General features: G+C 41.0%; 1 protein-coding gene across 1 annotated transcript; it reads right to left on the bottom strand.

The window, feature by feature from the left end:
* Positions 1-4,634: 4,634 nt before the first annotated feature.
* KCNV1 (potassium voltage-gated channel modifier subfamily V member 1) lies at positions 4,635-19,124 on the bottom strand. Its single transcript, XM_060771700.2, has 4 exons — positions 18,943-19,124; positions 12,411-12,941; positions 9,047-9,573; positions 4,635-5,437 (listed from the first exon to the last, which is right to left on the bottom strand). The coding sequence occupies exons 2-4, from the start codon at positions 12,905-12,907 to the stop codon at positions 4,926-4,928; spliced, it is 1,536 nt and encodes a 511-aa protein (XP_060627683.2). The 5' UTR covers positions 12,908-12,941; positions 18,943-19,124; the 3' UTR covers positions 4,635-4,925.
* Between the last annotated feature and the right edge of the window lie 266 nt (positions 19,125-19,390).

The raw sequence follows: 19,390 nt of genomic DNA, 5'->3' as shown, positions 1-19,390 counted from the left end.
GAGACATCTCCAGCCCATCCCCTGTTTGGGTATCAGCCAGCACGTCAACTACTTAAATCCAGACATAGTTTTCTAAGATCTACAGAGACCCTCGCTGGAACACCTCAGCAAGCAAGAGTCCAAAAGTGGCAGGCTCAAACCCAGAACCTCAACCAATGGCTGATATCAAATGAGAGACTACCCCCCTGGGCACACAGAGGACTGGGCGACTTGGAAGGCGCTGAACAGACTGTGCTCTGGCACCACGAGATGCAGAGCCAACCTTCAGAAATGGGGCTACAAAGTGGAATCCTCGACATGCGAGTGCGGAGAGGAGCAAACCACAGACCACCTGCTGCAATGCAACCTGAGCCCAGCCACATGCACAATAGAGGACCTTCTTGCAACAACACCAGAAGCACTCAAAGTGGCCAGATACTGGTCAAAGGACATTTAGTCAACTACCAAACTCACACATTTTGTATTTTCTCTGTTTGTTTGCTTTGTTCTGTTAGAAATGTAATATAATTGACTGGCTGCCCTGACACGAGAAATAAACAAATAAATAAATCATCATGCTGTTTTAGTTGTACCTTTTATTGCTTATTTCTGCATAGTGATATATTGCAGTCAGCTCTAGCCTTGGATCCCATGTTGGGAGAAAGGTAAAGTGTAAATAAAGTAATGCATACACAAATAAGCAGAATAGAACTCATTCAGCTTTTTAGATTCCTGTCTTATTGTTAGTCTGAATAGTTTATTTCTGTGCTCCTTTAGTGCCACAGAGGGTCTATTCCCATGTGGTTGGCATTGTACCAGACCTGCAAGTTATTTCGGGGTGCTAATGCAGCATCCTAGCCTTCCACAGGTGCCTATCCTGATACAATTGTTAATATTCTACCTTCTCTCTCTCTCTCTCTCTCTCTCTCTCTCTCTCTCTCCCCCCCCCCCCCCCCCCCAGTACATGACCTATGTTGGAATGGGAAAGGGTTGGGTAGTATCTGAAATATATACGAATTCAGTATGTTAACCATTAATCTCCACTGGCTTGGGAAAGTTTTGGTGCTAATAGTCATCATCTTCCTTGATTGGTTAGGAGTAATGCATTCTTCTTTCTAAAGGTAGTCTTTCATTTCCAGGCAAACAGAACAGATACATCATATTTTATTTATATGCCATCTTCCTTTCATCAATGGTCATCTTATTGCTAGGTGGAGAAAAGTATCGAGAAAGTGATTTCTCAGTGGATTTCATCTCGATAACAACCAATTCCAAAGACCTAGAGGCAAAAGACTATGTAATATTTTTACTGCCACTCAGAGAGTATATATTGTTAAGAAAGGGTCTGTTGAAAGAAATAGTCTGTCAGGAGTTGTTTTATAGCCTGATTTTCCTTTTCCTAATTGAGATCTACTGCTTGGCTGCAGGACATTCTGTTCATAGAAGCAAACCCAGGATCCAGGGCACTTAAAAACAAAGAGATTTTCATTCTATGCTGGGCAATGTATGGTTTCTATTGGGTTTCCATTGGATTGTATTCTGCACATTCTCTTGTCACTGACTGACACTTTCCCTTGGATTCCTAAATTGTGTTTCTAAATGTGCAACTGAAGTTTTAAGTCATTGCAATGCTAGGAATTTGGGAAATTAAGGAAAGTTTTATTCCTTAATGGCAGGATCTTTATTTGGGGAGGGAGCAATGCACCCTTTTTGCCCCATCCCATTGTTATGACTCCACTCTATCCATTTTGCTTTTCTGTGACTCTGTCTCATCACTACAGTCCCTACTGCTTCAAGTGCAAACCTCAAAACCTTTTAGTTCATGATTTAGTTTTGTGTTTCTGGCTAATTGGGCTTCATCCCCTATACTACACATATCCCAATAACTTACCAGTGCAGTATACCTAATAGGCTAAAATGGGTGAGTCGTACCTATACAAGTTGACCATATCTAATCTAAAATGCTTGATAAGTTGGTACCATAAATGTTATGGATTTTGATTCAGGATTACCTGTATTTGCATATATGCATACATAATGAGATATCTTGGAGGTAGGACTCAAATCTAAACAAGAAATGTGTTTTTGTTTCATGTCCACCTTATAAACATTGCCTGAAGATACTTTAATACAGTATTTTAATAATTTTGTGCATGAAATAACATTTATATGCATTGTACTATCAGAAAACAAAAGTGTCGGCATCTCAGGCATTCATTGGACATTTTTTTTTTTAGTTGGGGACACTTTAGATTTTTGATTTCTGGATAAGAGCAGCTCAATATTTTTTATCCTACTTATTTTTCTTATAGTGTCATCTCAGGTGTGCTTTCCTTTTAAAATGAGTTCTTTAATTTTTCTTTTTCTGTTGACTTTCTAACTTAGGTACATGATCAGATCCTTTTTGTGTGCTGGCAAAACGAAGAAGGCACAATAAATATGGATTTCTTTGTGCACAGTGTGGAACCCAAGCAATGACACATGACATGGGCCTTGAAATGGAAATGCTAGCCGATGATATCATTGACACTGTGCTAATGGGCATCAACAACATAGATATGCCTACAGATGCTGAAAGGATTCATCAGTAAGGGACTCAATGAGAAGAGGCTTGATGACACACGAAACGCAAACAAAGAAGAATTGACTTATATTACATCACCATCTATCACTAAGACTCCAGGATGACTCACAGCTTATAAGGTCTGCCCTATCAATTAGGAAACACACAGAGTTCAACCTCAGTGCCACTAGAACAGAAGGTCTGTTCAAATTGTTGCATTAAGTGAAGCATCACCCATGTAGCCACAAGTTACTTCTCTATCCAACATAGCACCAATCTAGCAAACCCACACACTGAATCCAATTCTGTTTAGCATATTCTGTAGTTGCAGAAGAGCCTTAGCTAGTTCCTGCAGAAGAAATAGTTGAACCAACTAACCAAAGTTGCCTTCACATTAGCAGGAAAGGATGTATGTGTTTTGTAAGCATACCTGCATGTGTACCTGTTGGTCATGTATCTCCTGTAGGAGCCCCAAGTAGGACAATGAGTTAAATCCTTGTGCCAGCAGGACTGCTGTCCGAAAGGTCAGCAGTTCGAATCCAGGGAGCAGGGTGAGCTCCCATCTGTCAGTTCCAGCTTCTCATGTGGGGACATGAAAGAAGCCTCCCACAGGATGGTAAAACATCCAGGCATCCCCTGGGCAATGTTTTTAATAGCTTTTAACCATATGTTAACTCTATTTATTTTACACTCTATTGTTACAGTAGAGTCTCGCTTATCCAACATAAATGGGTTAGCAGAATGTTGGATAAATGAAAATGTTGGATAAGAAGGAGGGATCAAGGAAAAGCCCATTAAACATCAAATTACATTATGATTTTACAAATTAAGCACTCAAACATCATGTTTTACAACAAAGCAACAGAAAAAACAATATATGGTAACATTATGTAGTAATTACTGTATTTATGAATTTTGCACCAAAACATCTAAATGTATTGAAACAGCTGTGGATCCAGGCAGAAGGCAGACTGCATTGGATAATACAGAATGTTAGATCTGCAAAGGTTGGATAAGTGAGACTCTACTATACTTGTATTTATATTTGGAGGTTGGGCTACAAGAAAAATTGTGGAGATATTTCTTAGCTAATGGCATACCACACTTGTTTGGATCCTCACTTGTACCCATTCAAATTCCACTTATATTGAAAGTAGGGATGGGCATGGTTTGTGCCGAGCCCTTCTTTTGATGTATCAGAAAATTGAGATTCTGTAGAACAGGATAAAAGATGATGAAAAGATGCAGAGAAAGGGTAGAAAATGCCTCCTCCTAGAATGCCACTGCTCAGGCCCGTAGCCAGGATTTTGATTCGGGGGGGGGGGGGGGGGGGTCTGAGCCTGAGTGAAGGAGGGTCTACCCTAGCAAACCTTTTGTATTGTTACCCCAATACCCCCATGCATATGGGATATATTGAGTATAGTGATCAGATCATGATATATTTAAATAATGCACCAATAAGGCCTTCTCGCGGACCACCATGAGAATTTCGGGGGGGGGGGGGTCAACTCCCAGAAATCCTAAGAGCTGGTAAACTGGCTGAGATTTCTGGCAGTTGTAGGCCAAAACACCTGGGGACCCATAGGTTGAGAACCACTGACTTAACTGTTTCCATTACTTCAGAATCCTACTAACTGTGGGCTCTCTATCAGAATCCAGTATTATTTAAACAGTATAAACTCCAATCCAATGCATGCTTATTTGGGAGTAAATGCCAATCGTTAGGATCAAATCTTATGCCTGGATCCTTTTAAGTAAATCCCATGGAGAAAAAGGATCCAGATGTGCAGTTTGGAAATTATCATGGTATATTTCACAGGATACATCATGCAAATAATTGCCCAGTGCTTAAATATCATAAAAATGATTAGCACGATGAAAATATTTACATACCATATTTAATCCTGTTTAGCTCCTTTTTGTGAAAGTATAAAATGTAATATAGAAGGAAAGCTGTGACACAAACTTCATTGTTGTATCCCCTTCTCATGGTTTCTGGAACATAGTCATACTTTCTCTACTTCCATTTAACTGCAACCATTTAAAACTCTTTTAAACTTAATAACAAAACAGCAGGACACACTGTCATTTTGCTAAGACTTTATTTTTTGCATATTGGAATGAGCTTGAAAGAATTATAGCCAAATATCTGAAGTTCTCTTCTACCTAGACAGCTCTGCCAAGAAAAAATAACCAATTTGGAGTCAAAGTTGCCCTGAGTTTTTGCTTTCAATATGCCTTTGGCCTATGCTAATTGTTTTATACTCAGCAACTTAGAGCAGCAAATTTATTAGGAAAGCATAATACAAGATTGTTTGCTTTCCATTCAACTGTGTTCTCAATGCTATTAGACAGTTATGGACATCAATTAAACATTTTAAAATCAAAACCAATATTCATCCCCACCACTGCTTCTAGTACTTGTTCTCTCTCGGCCTTTTAGCCTCAACACATCCATGACACTTCGAGCGTATACGTCTCGTAAATTTATACTGATATTGGAGTCACTAGACATATTCTTTGTTAGTTTCTTCAAGGCTTCTCGCTGCTGAATAGCTGCTTCCTTGATCTTCAATGTAAAATAACAAGCTGAAAAGCGGTCATTGATGATGGCTATTGGCAAAGCCAGAACCAGTATTCCTGATAAGATACACATAAAGGCAATTATTTTGCCAGCTGTTGTGTCTGGTCTAATGTCTCCATAGCCAACGGTGGTCATGGAAGTTGTAGCCCACCACCAAGCACAGGGCACGCTTGTGAAGGTTGTACCAGGGATGCCTTGTTCAGCAAAATACTCCACTGTCGAAAAAATGGAGATGCCAACAGAAAGGAACAGGAGAAGCATTCCGACTTCTTCATAGCACTGTGCAATTGTCATTGCAAGGGACCGAAGACCTGGAACACAAGAGTAGGTTTCATGTTTATGATTATCTCTAATGCATTTATTTTGATAGAGAAACACACACACAGAATCAAATTTAGAGTCTTGTGCATATATGCAGTCAGGCTGGCCACACCTCCTTGGAGGCATATATGGACAATGCCAGCTCTTTGGCTTAGACATGGAGATGAGCACCACTCCCCAGAGTCAGACATGATTAGACTTAAATGTCAGGGGAAACCTTAACCTTTACTATGCATATATCAGACTGTTGTCACAGTCAACCACATTCAGATCAAAAAGCCCTCAGGAAAAGGAATGCACTCATTTTGTTATTACTTCCTACTGTAGAAGTTCAGTTTTGAAACAACACATTTATAGCTATGGACATGGAAAAAAAATGAAAATATTCAAAAAATGGTTGAAAAACATTTTTCATCAGAAATCCCTGATGAGAAGAATCCTGATGTGAATTTTTCCAGTTTGAAATTTATTCTGCAAAATACTACATATATATTTCATAAAGAATAAATCTTCAACTGCAAATTATTCTTGAAAATTGCACAGGTTTTGAAGAATTCTCACAGTGAATTTTATAAAATGACTTGTTTCCCTAGAGATTAAAATTAGCAAAAAAGTCAATCCCTAATTAGAACACAAAAAACTCCTAAATGAATGCAGTACACAGGTAAAGAGGAGGCAGCAAAAAGGAAAAAAGAAGGGACAAAAGTGGTGATGCCTTCTGTATCATTATCTCTGGCGTTAGGTTGGCCTGCTTGAAATATTCATGATACACATTCCTCATTGGAGAAAATATCAACTAATAGTAGGACTGCATACAAACAACAGGAAAGGAGATTCTACCTGAACATTAGGAAGAACTTCCTAACTGTGGGAGCTGTTTAGCAGTGGAACTCTCTGCCCTGGAGTGTGGTGGAGGCTCCTTCTTTGGAGGCTTTTAAACAGAAGCTGGATGGCCATCTGTTGGGAGTGCTTTGAATGCGATTTTCCTGCTTCTTGGCAGGGGGTTGGACTGGATGGCCCACAAGGTCTCTTTCAACTCTATGATTCTTTGTTGCTGATGTGTATAACATGTTTTCAGTAATTATGTGCCTAGTCATCTAAAGTGAGTAAAAATGAATTTCAAGCATCCAAGAAGAAAGAATTATTTCTCTGTATTGTTGAAGGCTTTCATGGCTGGAATCAGTGGGTTGTTGTAGGTTTTTTGGGTTATTTGGTAATGTATTTCTGGAAATATGTTTCAACTGCTGGCTGACTGCTCATTTATTAACAGTCAACATATGAGTCAAATTGTAATTCATCAGTGGCAAACAAAAAGATGGAGATTTCTATGATTCTCTATATTTTGGAACCAGATATCTCAGAGTTTGGTTAGAATTGAATCTGGAAGTACTTCTCTGGAACTTTGCTCCAGTTGAGGAAATCCAGTAATACATTTATACATTAATCCAAGGCAACGTTTTGAGTCCACCAGCTGAAACGCATTTCCACTACTCTGCCATTTCAATCTGGAAGTGTAATTGAATTCCTGAACTGAAAATAATGTATTCTCAATTTGCAAACTGTTCCGAATAGCTGCTGTTCATAAAGACACCCGCTCCAGGCAAATGCTTTCAAATGAGAGTCTGGCTTTTGTTAAATAGTAATAGAACGATGATAGCAGGATAGCCACTTTGAAAGTGGCAAATAACCAAAATGGCTAATATAACAGGGCAAGGGTGATGAAAGTTAGCAGGCATATACAGAAGGGATTTCTAACATGTCTCATTTGATTCATCAACATTTGGCCTGGAGCTACTAGATGTACTGCTAACTTCATTTCTGGATTTTTCCAGCCAACTCTTCTTGCCAACATGTTTATTTTGAATGAATGGAAACCTCTTTTCATGAAACATAACACTGCCACATGTGTGTAAGAAGGGCAACAACATTTTTCACTGAATAGTCTAGAAGGCTTCAGAGAGGGCAATAGGAATAAACAGTCTGGGTGACCCAAAGTGTCCTCCATTCTTATCTGCATATCCCAACTCCGCAGTGATGTAAACTGATATTTTTAGGAGTGTTTTCCTCTTCATTTTCCAATGTAAAGATATTTACTATGTAGAAATGTAGCTTTGAAGGTGCCCTAAATAAATAGAATTTGTAATTTTCCCCATTTCACAGAAATATAGGTTCAAACAAGGCAGAACTTGTTCATCTTTGTTTTCATTGCTAGCATCCCATCCCAGCTATTTAGTAGAGTGGTTGCTTGTTTGGGGAATTATACTGGAGAATGTGCATAGTTAATGGTTTGACAACTTCAAAATATGGTTGGCTACTAAATTCAGTCTTACTTTGTGCCTCATGATTTGCCACTTTTAAGTGCCTTCTAATCTAGCTTCCTTAAATCCTCCCTTCCCTGATCTCTAAATTTTGCACAAACCTTGATATGTACATGACTTAAAATTGTTTTAAAATACCACATATAATTCAGAGGTGTCAAACTCATTTTCTTCAAGGGGCACATCAACCTTATAGTTGCTTTCAAAGGGCTGTTGAATTTGTGGATGGAGAGTCAGTGACTACAAAGTCAAATACACACACACACACACACACACACACACACACACACACACAATGGTCAGAACTCTTCAGTTTTTACTCAGCTTGGGTTCCCAGATGTTATTAAGAGACAACTCCCATTACTTTTGATTACCCAGCATATTGATGGTGGAACCCAATGGCTCTTGTGGCTCTGAGGTTGAGGAAAAGATTAAAGGACATTTTAAAGTCAGACATATTCATAAGCCTTTTATCTAAATTAGAACCCCAGTATGCTGGCTAAACAGAACAAACTGTAGCTTTCCATATGTTACTGTATCACAACTCCCATCAGCTCTAGTCATGAAGTCTAATGACATCCTTGAAGTGACTGGCTTGACTCTGAAGGAGCCAGGGGTGGTGACAGCCAACATGAAGCTCTGGTGAGGGCTGGTCCATAAGGACATGAAGAGTGGGAAGCGACTGAATGAATAAACAACAACAACTAATGATGAGGAATACAGGAGTTGCAGTCCAGCATCTGGGAGACCACTTAAAATGATACTGAGGACTGGATTTGGCTTGTGGGTGTTGAGTTTGACACATATGGCATAATCCGTCTCCATCTTTCTAACTTATTACACCATTTAATATGTGTTAGTCTTTTTAAATCATTTTGAGCATTCCTACTGTTTTAAAGCTGTCTGTCTGGCTGATTTTATGGCACAGCACAATCTCCTTACCCATAGATTCAATATATGCGGTTTCACTTACCCATAGGTCCTCTAATGCAATTCTATCATATGCTTCTGGCCCAAATATAATCAAAATACAGACTTCTATTATCTATGGTTTCAGATATTTGCAGGGGTTCTTGAAATGTATTCACCTCAGATACAGGTCTTATACTCTATGCTGCTCTGACATCTCTGGATATTTATTTTATTTATTTAATGCATATTCCTACCCTTCTCCTAGGAAAAGATCCAAGACAGACAGAGGGCAAGACAGAAATATTTCAACATGAACAAACAAATAACACATTATTGCCAAAGGGGCTTCTACACAGCATACACATTTACCTGTTGAATGCCTGCCCAGCTTCAACATGCGCAGGCCTCTCAGCAGCCTCAGCACCTGAACAATCCGGCCCATGTTTTCCAGCTCCTGAGAGCTATGTCTGCCCCGCAAGCTCTCCACTATCAGTGTGATATAGAAGGGCAAAATGGCCAGGAGGTCTATGATGTTTGCTACTCTTCTTATGAAGCGGCATCTATTCCATGCACAGAGGAAGCGAAGGATAAACTCTCCTGTGAACCAGGCAATACATATGTGTTCCAGGATTTCTAGGGAATGTTGGGGCAGCCAGCTCAGTTCCACTGAGATCAGGGCCATGTTGGCTATAGAGATGATGACAAAAGCCATGGAGATGGTGCCAAAAGTCCTTGCAGCTATAGAAGACCCAGGTTTTTCCAATATTTCCCAAAGCTTGTGCCTAAAACGAGGGCAAAGACTCCCAGAGAAGTCCTCTTCCTCATTATGAACATCCAGTTCTTCAGTATCATTCTTGATATCTAAGGATTCACTCAGTTCCTTCCGCCTGAAGTATCTATGGAAGGCAACAAAGCCATAAGTAAACATGTAAAAGAAATGAAAAACAGAGATAGTAGAATTGTGATTGTACATATCACAGAGAAGTTGGTTAAAATGCATAAATTCTCAGTTACCTTCGAGCATAAAAACCTGAGGAGCTGCGATATTTCAGGGCTAGCTAGCTTATCAAACTGATATGGGGCCACCTTACCTCAACTTGTCAGTGGGACACCCTATTACCTAGCAGGTTCCCATTGAATTCTGGGATATTTTTAATATTTCAGTGTGAGGATAAGACACTTGCTTTTTGTCATTTATAAGTATGTTTTTAGTACATTGACTAAATGTACTAATCTTTCTTCTTAATCTTTCTATGTTTTCATCTATCTATTCTATGATGGCCATGTATAAATATGTGAGGGGAGAGCAAGCTTATTTTTTGCTGCCCTGGAGACTAGGATGCAGAACAATGGCTTCAAACTACAGGAAAGGAGATTCCACCTGAACATTAGGAAGAACTTCTTCACCATGAGAGATATTCAGCAGTGGAACTCTCTGCCCCGGAGTTCTCTTGTGAGAGAATTGGCCGTCTGCAAGGACGTTGCCCATGGGACGCCCGGATGATTTGATGTTTTATTATCCTTGTGGGAGGCTTCTCTCATGTCCCCGCATGAGCTGGAGCTGATAGAGGGAGCTCACCCGCCTCTCCCCAAATTCAAACCTGCGACCTGTCGGTCTTCAGTCCTGCTGGCACAGGGGTTTAACCCACTGCGCCACCGGAGGCTCCATTGCCCCGGAGTATGGTGGGGGCTCTTTGGAGGCTTTTAAACAGAAGTTGGATGGCCATCTGTCGGGGGTACTTTGAATGCGATTTTCCTGCTTCTTGGCAGGGGGTTGGACTGGATGGCCCATGAGGTCTCTTCCAACTCAATGATTCTGTCTTGTTTTAAATTATAAACCAGATTGAATGCCAGTATTATTATTTTTTTCGGGGGGGGGGGAGCATAATTATGCTGATGTTGTTTATTCTTTCTGTATGACTACTTATGTTTTTTAAAATACAAATGGCTCCCAATTACTTAGTTCAATCACTGTTTAAGCTGGAGTTGTATAGTGAAGTGGGCCCCTACCAAATGGCTAATTGCTTTTGGAGTTCCTTTTGACATCATGGTCAAATGTAGCCAATGTCCTTTTATTATGTGTTGTGCACTATATAATCCTTTGAAGTCCGTTTTCTATTGGCCTTACCCTGGAAGTGGTGTAATCCAGTCTACATTCCCCATATAACCATCAAGGAGGAATTTAATTGCTGGTTGAATATAGTTTGAGGGTTCAGTGCTACAGTTAGTTGCGAGGAGATGCTGGTTCTAATAATGAAAAGAGCTGGAATGCTTCTCTACTGTGTACCATCTGCTCCATCATTTACCACCAATAAAGCTTACTATGTAACAGTAACAGGTGTCAGTGTTTTGCACCAAAGGAACTCTTGGGAACTCTTCCCCAATTTCTGGCATAAAGCAGACTACCCTTCTCTACACAAAGGGACAGAGGTACACTTTCAGATCTACATACATCACTGAATGTCTAGGTTGACTTTGTAGCTCAGAGTTCCTGGGTCACACTTTCATTGACCTATCAGTTATGGCTTATCTAGATTAGGGTTAACCTGCCTACAGCAGATCATACTCTGGCAATTTTCATTGAGTCTTCTGCAGCATGTTTTATGCAGGGCTGCCCCTTAAGGTGATATAGGACATGTAGCTTGTGAAAGTAGCTGCCAATATGATTCAGGTCCAAGCATGGTGCTGGTGATAACATTTAAAGTCCTTACCCCTTGATATGTGAAATGTGAAGAGGCGCTTGTCATATACACCCGAGAATGGAAATCTGCAGAAGTGTCATCCTTTATGTCTCATTAGTGCTAACAATACATTATTAGAAGATATTATAGACAGCCGTGTGTGATGTGCTTCTACTGCTGTGGAAAACTCTTCACATAGAGGACCAATTAGTGCACGAGCTCATTTCAGAGCAAAGTTAAAATAAACTCTTTTACCAAAAGGCTAAGGCCCCTTCAACATTGCCATATAAAATCCAGATTATCTGATTTGAACTGGATTATATGGCAGTGGAGACTCATATAACCCAGTTCAAAGCAAATAATATGGATTACCTGCTTTGATAGTCTGAGTTATATGGCAATGTAGAAGGGGCTTTAGTGAACATATTCAGACTTGGCTGGAGATCATCTGTTTTCTGTGTGTACACTTTGTCCCTTGCTTTAAATTGCTGCATTGATTGCACCTTGCCTGATGTTTTTGAATATGGAGCGGGACATAATTATTTAAATAAATAAATCAGCTTTGTGCTGATGGGCTGTTGGCATTTTCTGATGGCTCTTTGTGGCATTTTGTAGATTTTGTTCATTGTATGTTGATTTGTATTGCTGTAAATTGTTTTGAATTTATTTTTGAAAGCAGCAAAGCAGCAAAAGTTTAAAAATAAACACACTAAAATATATGGGCAATACAAACCATGAAATTATGTGGGCATACTGGAAAGTGACACAACCTCAATTCCAACCTTGGAAGAGAATGAGCATTACCTGCAAAATATACACAGCTCTGTAACAGTTCAATTTGTAATATAAAGCTCCAACAGGATAGTTTTTAATATGTACATCTCTCAGTCTGGTTTTTTTTTTCTGAAGGAGGATACACATGTTAAGGAAAATAATTCTGTTCAGAGGACCTTTCCCACATGCCTGAAATAAAAAAAGCTTTCAAGAAACTTGGATTTACCAATTCTAAACTATCCCACCAAATTCATGCCCACTGATAACAAATGGCCCACCTGTCTCTGCAGCAAGAGTCAATGCTGAGCTCATCCAGTCCCCAATATTGTATCTCCTGCAAGAAGGAAAGTGCACAAAGCTGATCCATTACATGTAGCCGTCCAGTCTGGTAATAATTATGGATGTAGCTAAAAGCTTGAGAGCTCCGGTCAAAGAAATATTCATTCTCCACTAAGTTGGCATCATCGCAAAGGTCCAAAAGGCTGGAGGCAACATCCCGGGTTGCCGAAACCACCACGGCCAACTTGCCCAGGCGAGTATCTGGGTAGCAGCACAGCTTCTTCTGGGACAGTACAAAGCGGGCCCCTCCAACATTAACAGTGATGCAGTCCAGCGAGGGGGCTACCAGCGAAGGGGCTACTTTTGGTAGTAAGGATGCAGGCTCCTCCTCACTACAGAAGACACTGGACTCAAAGGACCCCAAGGATATGCTCTCATCCAGCTCTTCCACAGATGCTCCAGAAGAAAGGGACATGCAACAAGGAGGTGACTTCATGCTTCAACTATCAACAGGAAGTGTCTTCTTTCTCCTAGGAAATAGAACGTATTAAATTTTAAGACCAAGGCAGTGGCAAACCAAGACAACCAAACATTCATGAGTCTTATTTTCAGAATTTTATTTATCTAGCAGTGTAGCCAGTTGTGCAGGATTTGGGGAGTTGTAGTTCAAAAAAGGCCACAGTTGCACACCCAAATTACAATACTAATTAACTATGCTTTCTCTGACTGTAGTCTATTCCACTGCTCGTCTTTTTAACATTTCTCATCTAATCATCTTCCCTAGCCCTACATTCTGTACCTGTCTGCATTTTATACCCCAACATGACTTGAAATAACCACTTATAACTAGTAGCTCCCATATTAGTGGGTCAGTAAATCTATTACTAATTTGGACTTGCTCTAAAAAGGAATTATACAAGCTTCTGAACCCATTTAGAAATATGGTTCAGCACATTTGAAAACTCATTTAAATCCTGGAAGCAAACATAAGGAAGTTTTGGAGCCAATCTGTCAGCTATTGACAGTGCCTTTCAAACAAACATGCACTCTCTCACACAAATTTGTATATATCTGTTTCTGATATACACATAATGTACACATTTTGACCAATGTAAAATTGAAAGCCACTTTTGTGCAAGTTGAGGATTGATTGAGAAATTCTGGAAAACAGCTGGTTTGGGCCCATTCCCCATGGAATTTGATGCAAAGCAAATTTAATTATTTTCCTTGTGAGTGATCCATTTTGATTTATTCAAATGGTAAATGAAATTGTGAACATCAGCCCACGAAATACCACTTCCATTTTCTTGTAATAAATCTCAAAGATTAAGATCTTCTGGGGAAGCCTTGGTTTCAGCCCTGCCTTCTTCACAGACATAACTGGTGGGGATGAGAGACAGGGCCTTCTCAGTGATGGCCCCTCAGCTATGAAACTCCCTCCCCCATGAAATTAGATCAGCTCCTCCCTGACCTTTAGAAAGAAAGTGAAGACGTGAATGTGGAACCAAACCTTTGGGCAGTAATTCTCAGTTCAATAAGTAGCTATGGAATAGTGCAATTTGCAACTGGCATGGCTCCTGGGCTATGCCTTTGGATTGCATGGTTTTAATTAATTGGTTTTAAGATTTTAATTTTTTGGTTTTAATGTATATGTTTTGCTTTGTTTTATGTATGTATATGTGGCATTGAATTGTGCCTTGTTTGTAAGCTGCTCTGAGTTGCCTTCGGGGTGAGATGGGCAGGGTATAAATACAGTAATAACTCCCTTCCCAGCAAAAATTAGAGCAGTGCCCTTCGTCCTGGCCATCAGAAGGAAAGTGAAAACATGGCTTTGGGATCAAGCCTTCGGAGAATAATGCAGTGCAATAACAGATATGGAATATGTGCAGTTACTATTCGAATGGACCTGGACTACAATTATGGGTAGCATGGTTTTGATAGTGAATGTAATGTTTTAAAATGTTTAATATGTATTAATTTTTTAATTTATTTTTAATTTTAATATTATTGAAATTGTATGTTGCTCTAAGGCATGGAATAATTGCCTATATGTAAGCCGCCTTGAGTCCCCTTTGGGGTTGAAAAAGGTGGAATAGAAATACGGTAAATAAATAAATAAAATAAATGTACATTAAAGTCTACACAGGTTACCTGTGGAGATTAACCTTGTGCATGCCTACAAGTCTCTCATTAAATTCATGATTTTCTAAGGCAAGAATTAATCAGTTGTGGCTTTGTTTCTTCTAAAATACAGCCCACAATTACAGTCAGTCCTCCATATTCACTGGGATAAGTTAAGGTCCTCAGCAAAAGGGAAAATCTATGAATAAAGAAGTTATACTCTCTAGAACAAATAGCACAATTTATTTACACTGGTGGACTCCCATCCACGTACCAACTAGGCTTAACTTCCATGATCACATAGGATCTGGTACCTTGGGGTATCTGATAACTAATGCATAGGCTGCAGAGCTGATACGTAGATACTACATATAGTTTAGGAATTGTAACAAGCAATTTTGAGTGTTTTCATGCAGACAGCTTCAACAAGTGCCAAATGATTGGAACTGTGCAGTTATTCTACCTTTTCCTGACAAGATTTTTTAGGAGTGAATGAATAATGGGAAATTACAAATTGAGGACTACTGTGATTCCCTAGAAGATTTGGTGAATGAGGCTGGGCAGCTGAACCTTAGAAACCTCATTCAGAAACACCTTCAAGGCTTCCCTCCTGAAAACGCCAACACAGAGGATAATGTTGGTCCACTAATGCCAAAACACTTAAGCATTTAATGTGTTGTTGAAGGCTTTCATGGCCAATATCACTGGGTTGCTGTGAGGTTTCCAAGCTGTATTGCCATGTTCCAGAAGCATTCTCTCCTGATGTTTCGCCCACATCTGTGGTAGGCATCCTCAGTGGTTGTGAGGTTTGTTGGAAACTAGGCAAGTGAGGTCTATATATTTGTGGAAAGTCAAACGAACCACTCATTGCATAGGGAAACTGAACTACCTACAAACTATCTGGATGCAGGTAGGTTCACTTTGGCAGAAATCCAATGCATACTTCTTCGGAGATGAAGCTGTAATGAGAAGAGTGGAATTTCTTTCTAAGCAAATACTTAAGTAGGTTGCTGTGAATTTTCCAGGCTGTATGGCCATGTTCCAGAAGCATTCTCTCCTGATGTTTTGCCCACATTTATGGCGGGCACCATCAGAGGGTCCCCAAAGGATTCTCAAAGGATTCCCCTAGGCAGGAAGCAGCAAGGCTTTGAAGCTGCAAGGGTATGCAATGCTAATCAAGCTAGTCAATTGCAACATTCACACTTACATCGAACAGACAAGAGTTCTTTCTCCAACCTGGACATTCCACAGATATATAAGCATCACTTACCTAGTTTCGAATAGACCTCACAACCTCTGAGGATGCCTGCCATAGATGTGCGCAAAACATCAGGAAAGAATGCTTCTGGAATATGGCCATACAGCCCGGAAAACTCACTCTTGCTTAGAAAGAAATTCCACTGTTTTCATTACATTCCTCTTTTGGCACTGAATTTCTGCCAAAATTAACCTGTATCCACTGCTTTTTTAAAGAACATCCCAAACCAATGCTTACATCTGGTGTTAAAACTGGTTTTGAAAGACTTTTTTTTTAAAAAAAAAGCATAAATCTGAGCCTAGTGACTGTACAAAATACTGCAAATACCCCAGCCTGCCATTACTTGAAAGTAAGTGTGAGAATGTATGCGGATTTACGAATTTTGGTTCAACTTATGTGCTGAGTGCCTCTCTTGGAATTTGCAGCTTGCTCTCTCAAAAGCTGTAAGTCTGCCTTCCCAGAGCACATCTATACTATAGAATTAGCATAGTTTGAAATCACTTTAACTGTCATGGTTCAATGTTATGGAGTCCTGGGATTTGTAGTTTGGTGAAGTATCAGCACTCTGGCAGGGAAGGATAAAGACCTTCCAAAATTATCTGCTCCCACTGGAGCATTGCAGCACACCCAAATACCTGGGAGTTACCTTGGACCATGCTCTGACCTACAAGCAGCACTGCCTGAATACCAAGCAAAATGTGGGTGCTAGAAACAATAGAATATGAAAGCTGACTGGCACAACCTGGAGATCACAACCAGATACAGTGATGACATCTGCTCTTATTCTTTGCTACTCTGCTGCTGAGTACGCATGCCCAGTGTGAAACACATCTCAGCATGCTAAAACAGTGGATGTAGCTCTTAATGAGACATGCCACATTATCACGGGATGTCCCTACACCACTGGAGAAATTACACTGCTTAGCTGGTATTGCACTACCTGACATCTGCTGGGATGTAGCAGCCAATAGTGAAAGGACCAAGGCAGTGACATCTCCGGCCCATCCCTTGTTTGGGTATCAGCCAGCATGCCAATACCTTAAATCAAGAAATAGTTTTCTAAGATCTACAGAGACACTTGCAGAAACACGTCAGCAAGTGAGAGTCCAAATGCGGCAGGCTAAAACCTGGAACCTCAATCAGTGGCTGATACCAGATGAGGGGCTCCCTCCTGGGCACATAGAAGACGGGGTGACTAGGAAGGCGATGAACAGACTGCACTTTGGCACCACGAGATGCAGTCCCAAACTTCAGAAATGGGGCTATGAATTGGAGTCCATGACATGCGAGCGTGGAGAAGAGCAAACCACAGACCACCTATTAAAATGCCGTCTGAGCCCTGCCACATGCACAATGGAGGACCTTCTTACAGCAACACCAGAGGCACTCCAAGTGGCCAGCTACTGGTCAGAGGACATTTAATAGAATGCCAAGTTTTTTTTAACCTTTGTGGGGTTTTTGTTGGTGTTTCTTTTTAAATACATTACAACTGTACCCTTGGTTCACTCCTGATACGATAAATAAATAACCTCTCCCAGGAGGGTCTCATCACATTAGAGGAAAAATCCACTTAAAATCTGGTTTCTGCCTCCTGCAGAATTCTGGGGTTTGTAGTTTAGGGAGGAGGCTTTAACAGCCTCACTAAACTACAAACCCCAGAACTCTGCAGGAGGTAGAAACTGGATTTTGTTGTTTTTTTCTCTAGTGTGATGTGTTGTCAAATTGCCTTCATTCTACAGTGTAGAAAAGGAACCCAGTAGGATTAAGCCCGAAGTAAATGGGCAGAGAATTGAAAAAAGAGGGCAAAGAGCTGAATTGGTGGGGAAGGGGCTACACAGAATCATAGAGTTGGAAGAGACCTCATGGGCCATCCAGTCCAACCCCCTGCCAAGAAGTAGGAAAACTGTATTCAAAGCACCCCCGACAGGTGGCCATTCAGCCTCTGTTTAAAAGCTTCCAATGAAGGAGTCTCCACCACACTCTGGGGCAGAGAGTTTCCCTGCTGAACGGCTCTCTCAGTCAGGAAGTTCTTCCTAATGTTCAGATGGAATCTCCTTTCTTGGAGTTTGAAGCCATTGTTTCATTGCATCCTAGTCTCCAGGGCAGCAGAAAACAAGCTTGCTCCCTCCTCCCTATGACTTCCTCTCACATATTTATACATGGCTATTGTGTCTCCTCTTAGCCTTCTCTTCTTCAGGCTAAACATGCCCAACTCTTTAAGCCACTCCTCATAGGGCTTGTTCTCCAGACCCTTCATCATTTTAGTCACCCTCCTCTGGACACATTCCAGTTTGTCAACATCCCCCTTCAATTGTGGTGCCCAGAATTGGACACAGTGTGATTCCAGGTGTGGTCTGACTAAGGCAGAGTAGGGCATGGGTAGTAGCATGACTTCCCTGGATCTAGACACTATACTCCTATTGATAGGAGCCCCCGGTGGCGCAGTGGGTTAAACCCCTGTTCCAGCAGGACTGAAGACCGACAGGTCGCAGGTTCGAATCCGGGGAGAGGCGGATGAGCTCCCTCTATCAGCTCCAGCTCCTCATGCGGGAACATGAGAGAAGCCTCCCACAAGGATGATAAAAACATCAAAATCATCCGGGCATCCCCTGGGCAACGTCTTTGCAGACGGCCTATTATCTCATACCAGAAGCGACTTGCAGTTTCTCAAGTTGCTCCTGACACAATAAAAAACAACACCTATTGATAGAATTCTGGAGTTTGTAGTTTAGGAAGGAGTCTTTAACAGCCTCACTAAACTACAAACCCCAGAACTCTGCAGGAGGCAGAAACTGGATTTTAAGTGGATTTTTTCTCTAGTGTGATGTGTTGCCAAGTTTTCTACAGTGTAGAAAAGGAACCCAGTAGGATTAACCCCGAAGTAAACGGGCAGATAATTGGAAAAAAGGGGGCAAACAGCTGAATTGGTGAAGAAGGGGCTATACAGAATCCATTCCGATCTGCTGATGAGAGAGGGAAGGAAGGAAGATCTTCCAGTTCCCAATTTTCCTGACTCAAACAAAGCCAGGGGAATGGGGAGAGTTGGGGGACACCTCTGAGAGTTGGAAGAGAGAGAGAGAGAGAGGAAAGAAGGAAGAGCCATCTGTTCGAAGTTCTCATCGAGGACAAAAAGGCATTCCTACTTTGCTTACCTGCCTTACTTCTCAACGCCCCGCTACATCTGGACGTGGCTGCAGCTGCTCCTTTCCCAGTCTCTCTCTTCCTATCTCTCTCGTTGCCTGACCGTGGCTGCAAAGTCCTTCTCCTTCTGAAGGAAGAGAGAGAGAGAGAGAGAGATACAGACCGCGCAGCGCCTCCCTCGCTGTCCTTCCACTTCCAGCAGTGGAGCATCTTTTGATAGCCACGTGAGCAGGAGCGACGAACCAATCAGAGCACATATCCCGGCCAAAGGGGGCGGAGCTTTGGGAAGGGGACTTCTCTTGGAGATCCTGGTCCCAGAGTGAAGAACTTCCTTGAATGAGGGAGCTGCCATTCTGAGATGCCTCCCAATAAAGAGCTTGGTAAAGTTAATTCATTTTCTTTTTGGAGATTCCAGTTCTTGTCATTGATCACGCTGGAAGTTGTGGAATCAAAAATGTA

Source organism: Anolis sagrei, chromosome 4 (genome assembly GCF_037176765.1).
Source record: "Anolis sagrei isolate rAnoSag1 chromosome 4, rAnoSag1.mat, whole genome shotgun sequence".
Classification (NCBI taxonomy): Eukaryota; Metazoa; Chordata; class Lepidosauria; order Squamata; family Dactyloidae; genus Anolis; species Anolis sagrei.
Note: the sequence above shows the minus strand (reverse complement) of the source record. Positions and strands in the feature narration are given on the sequence as shown.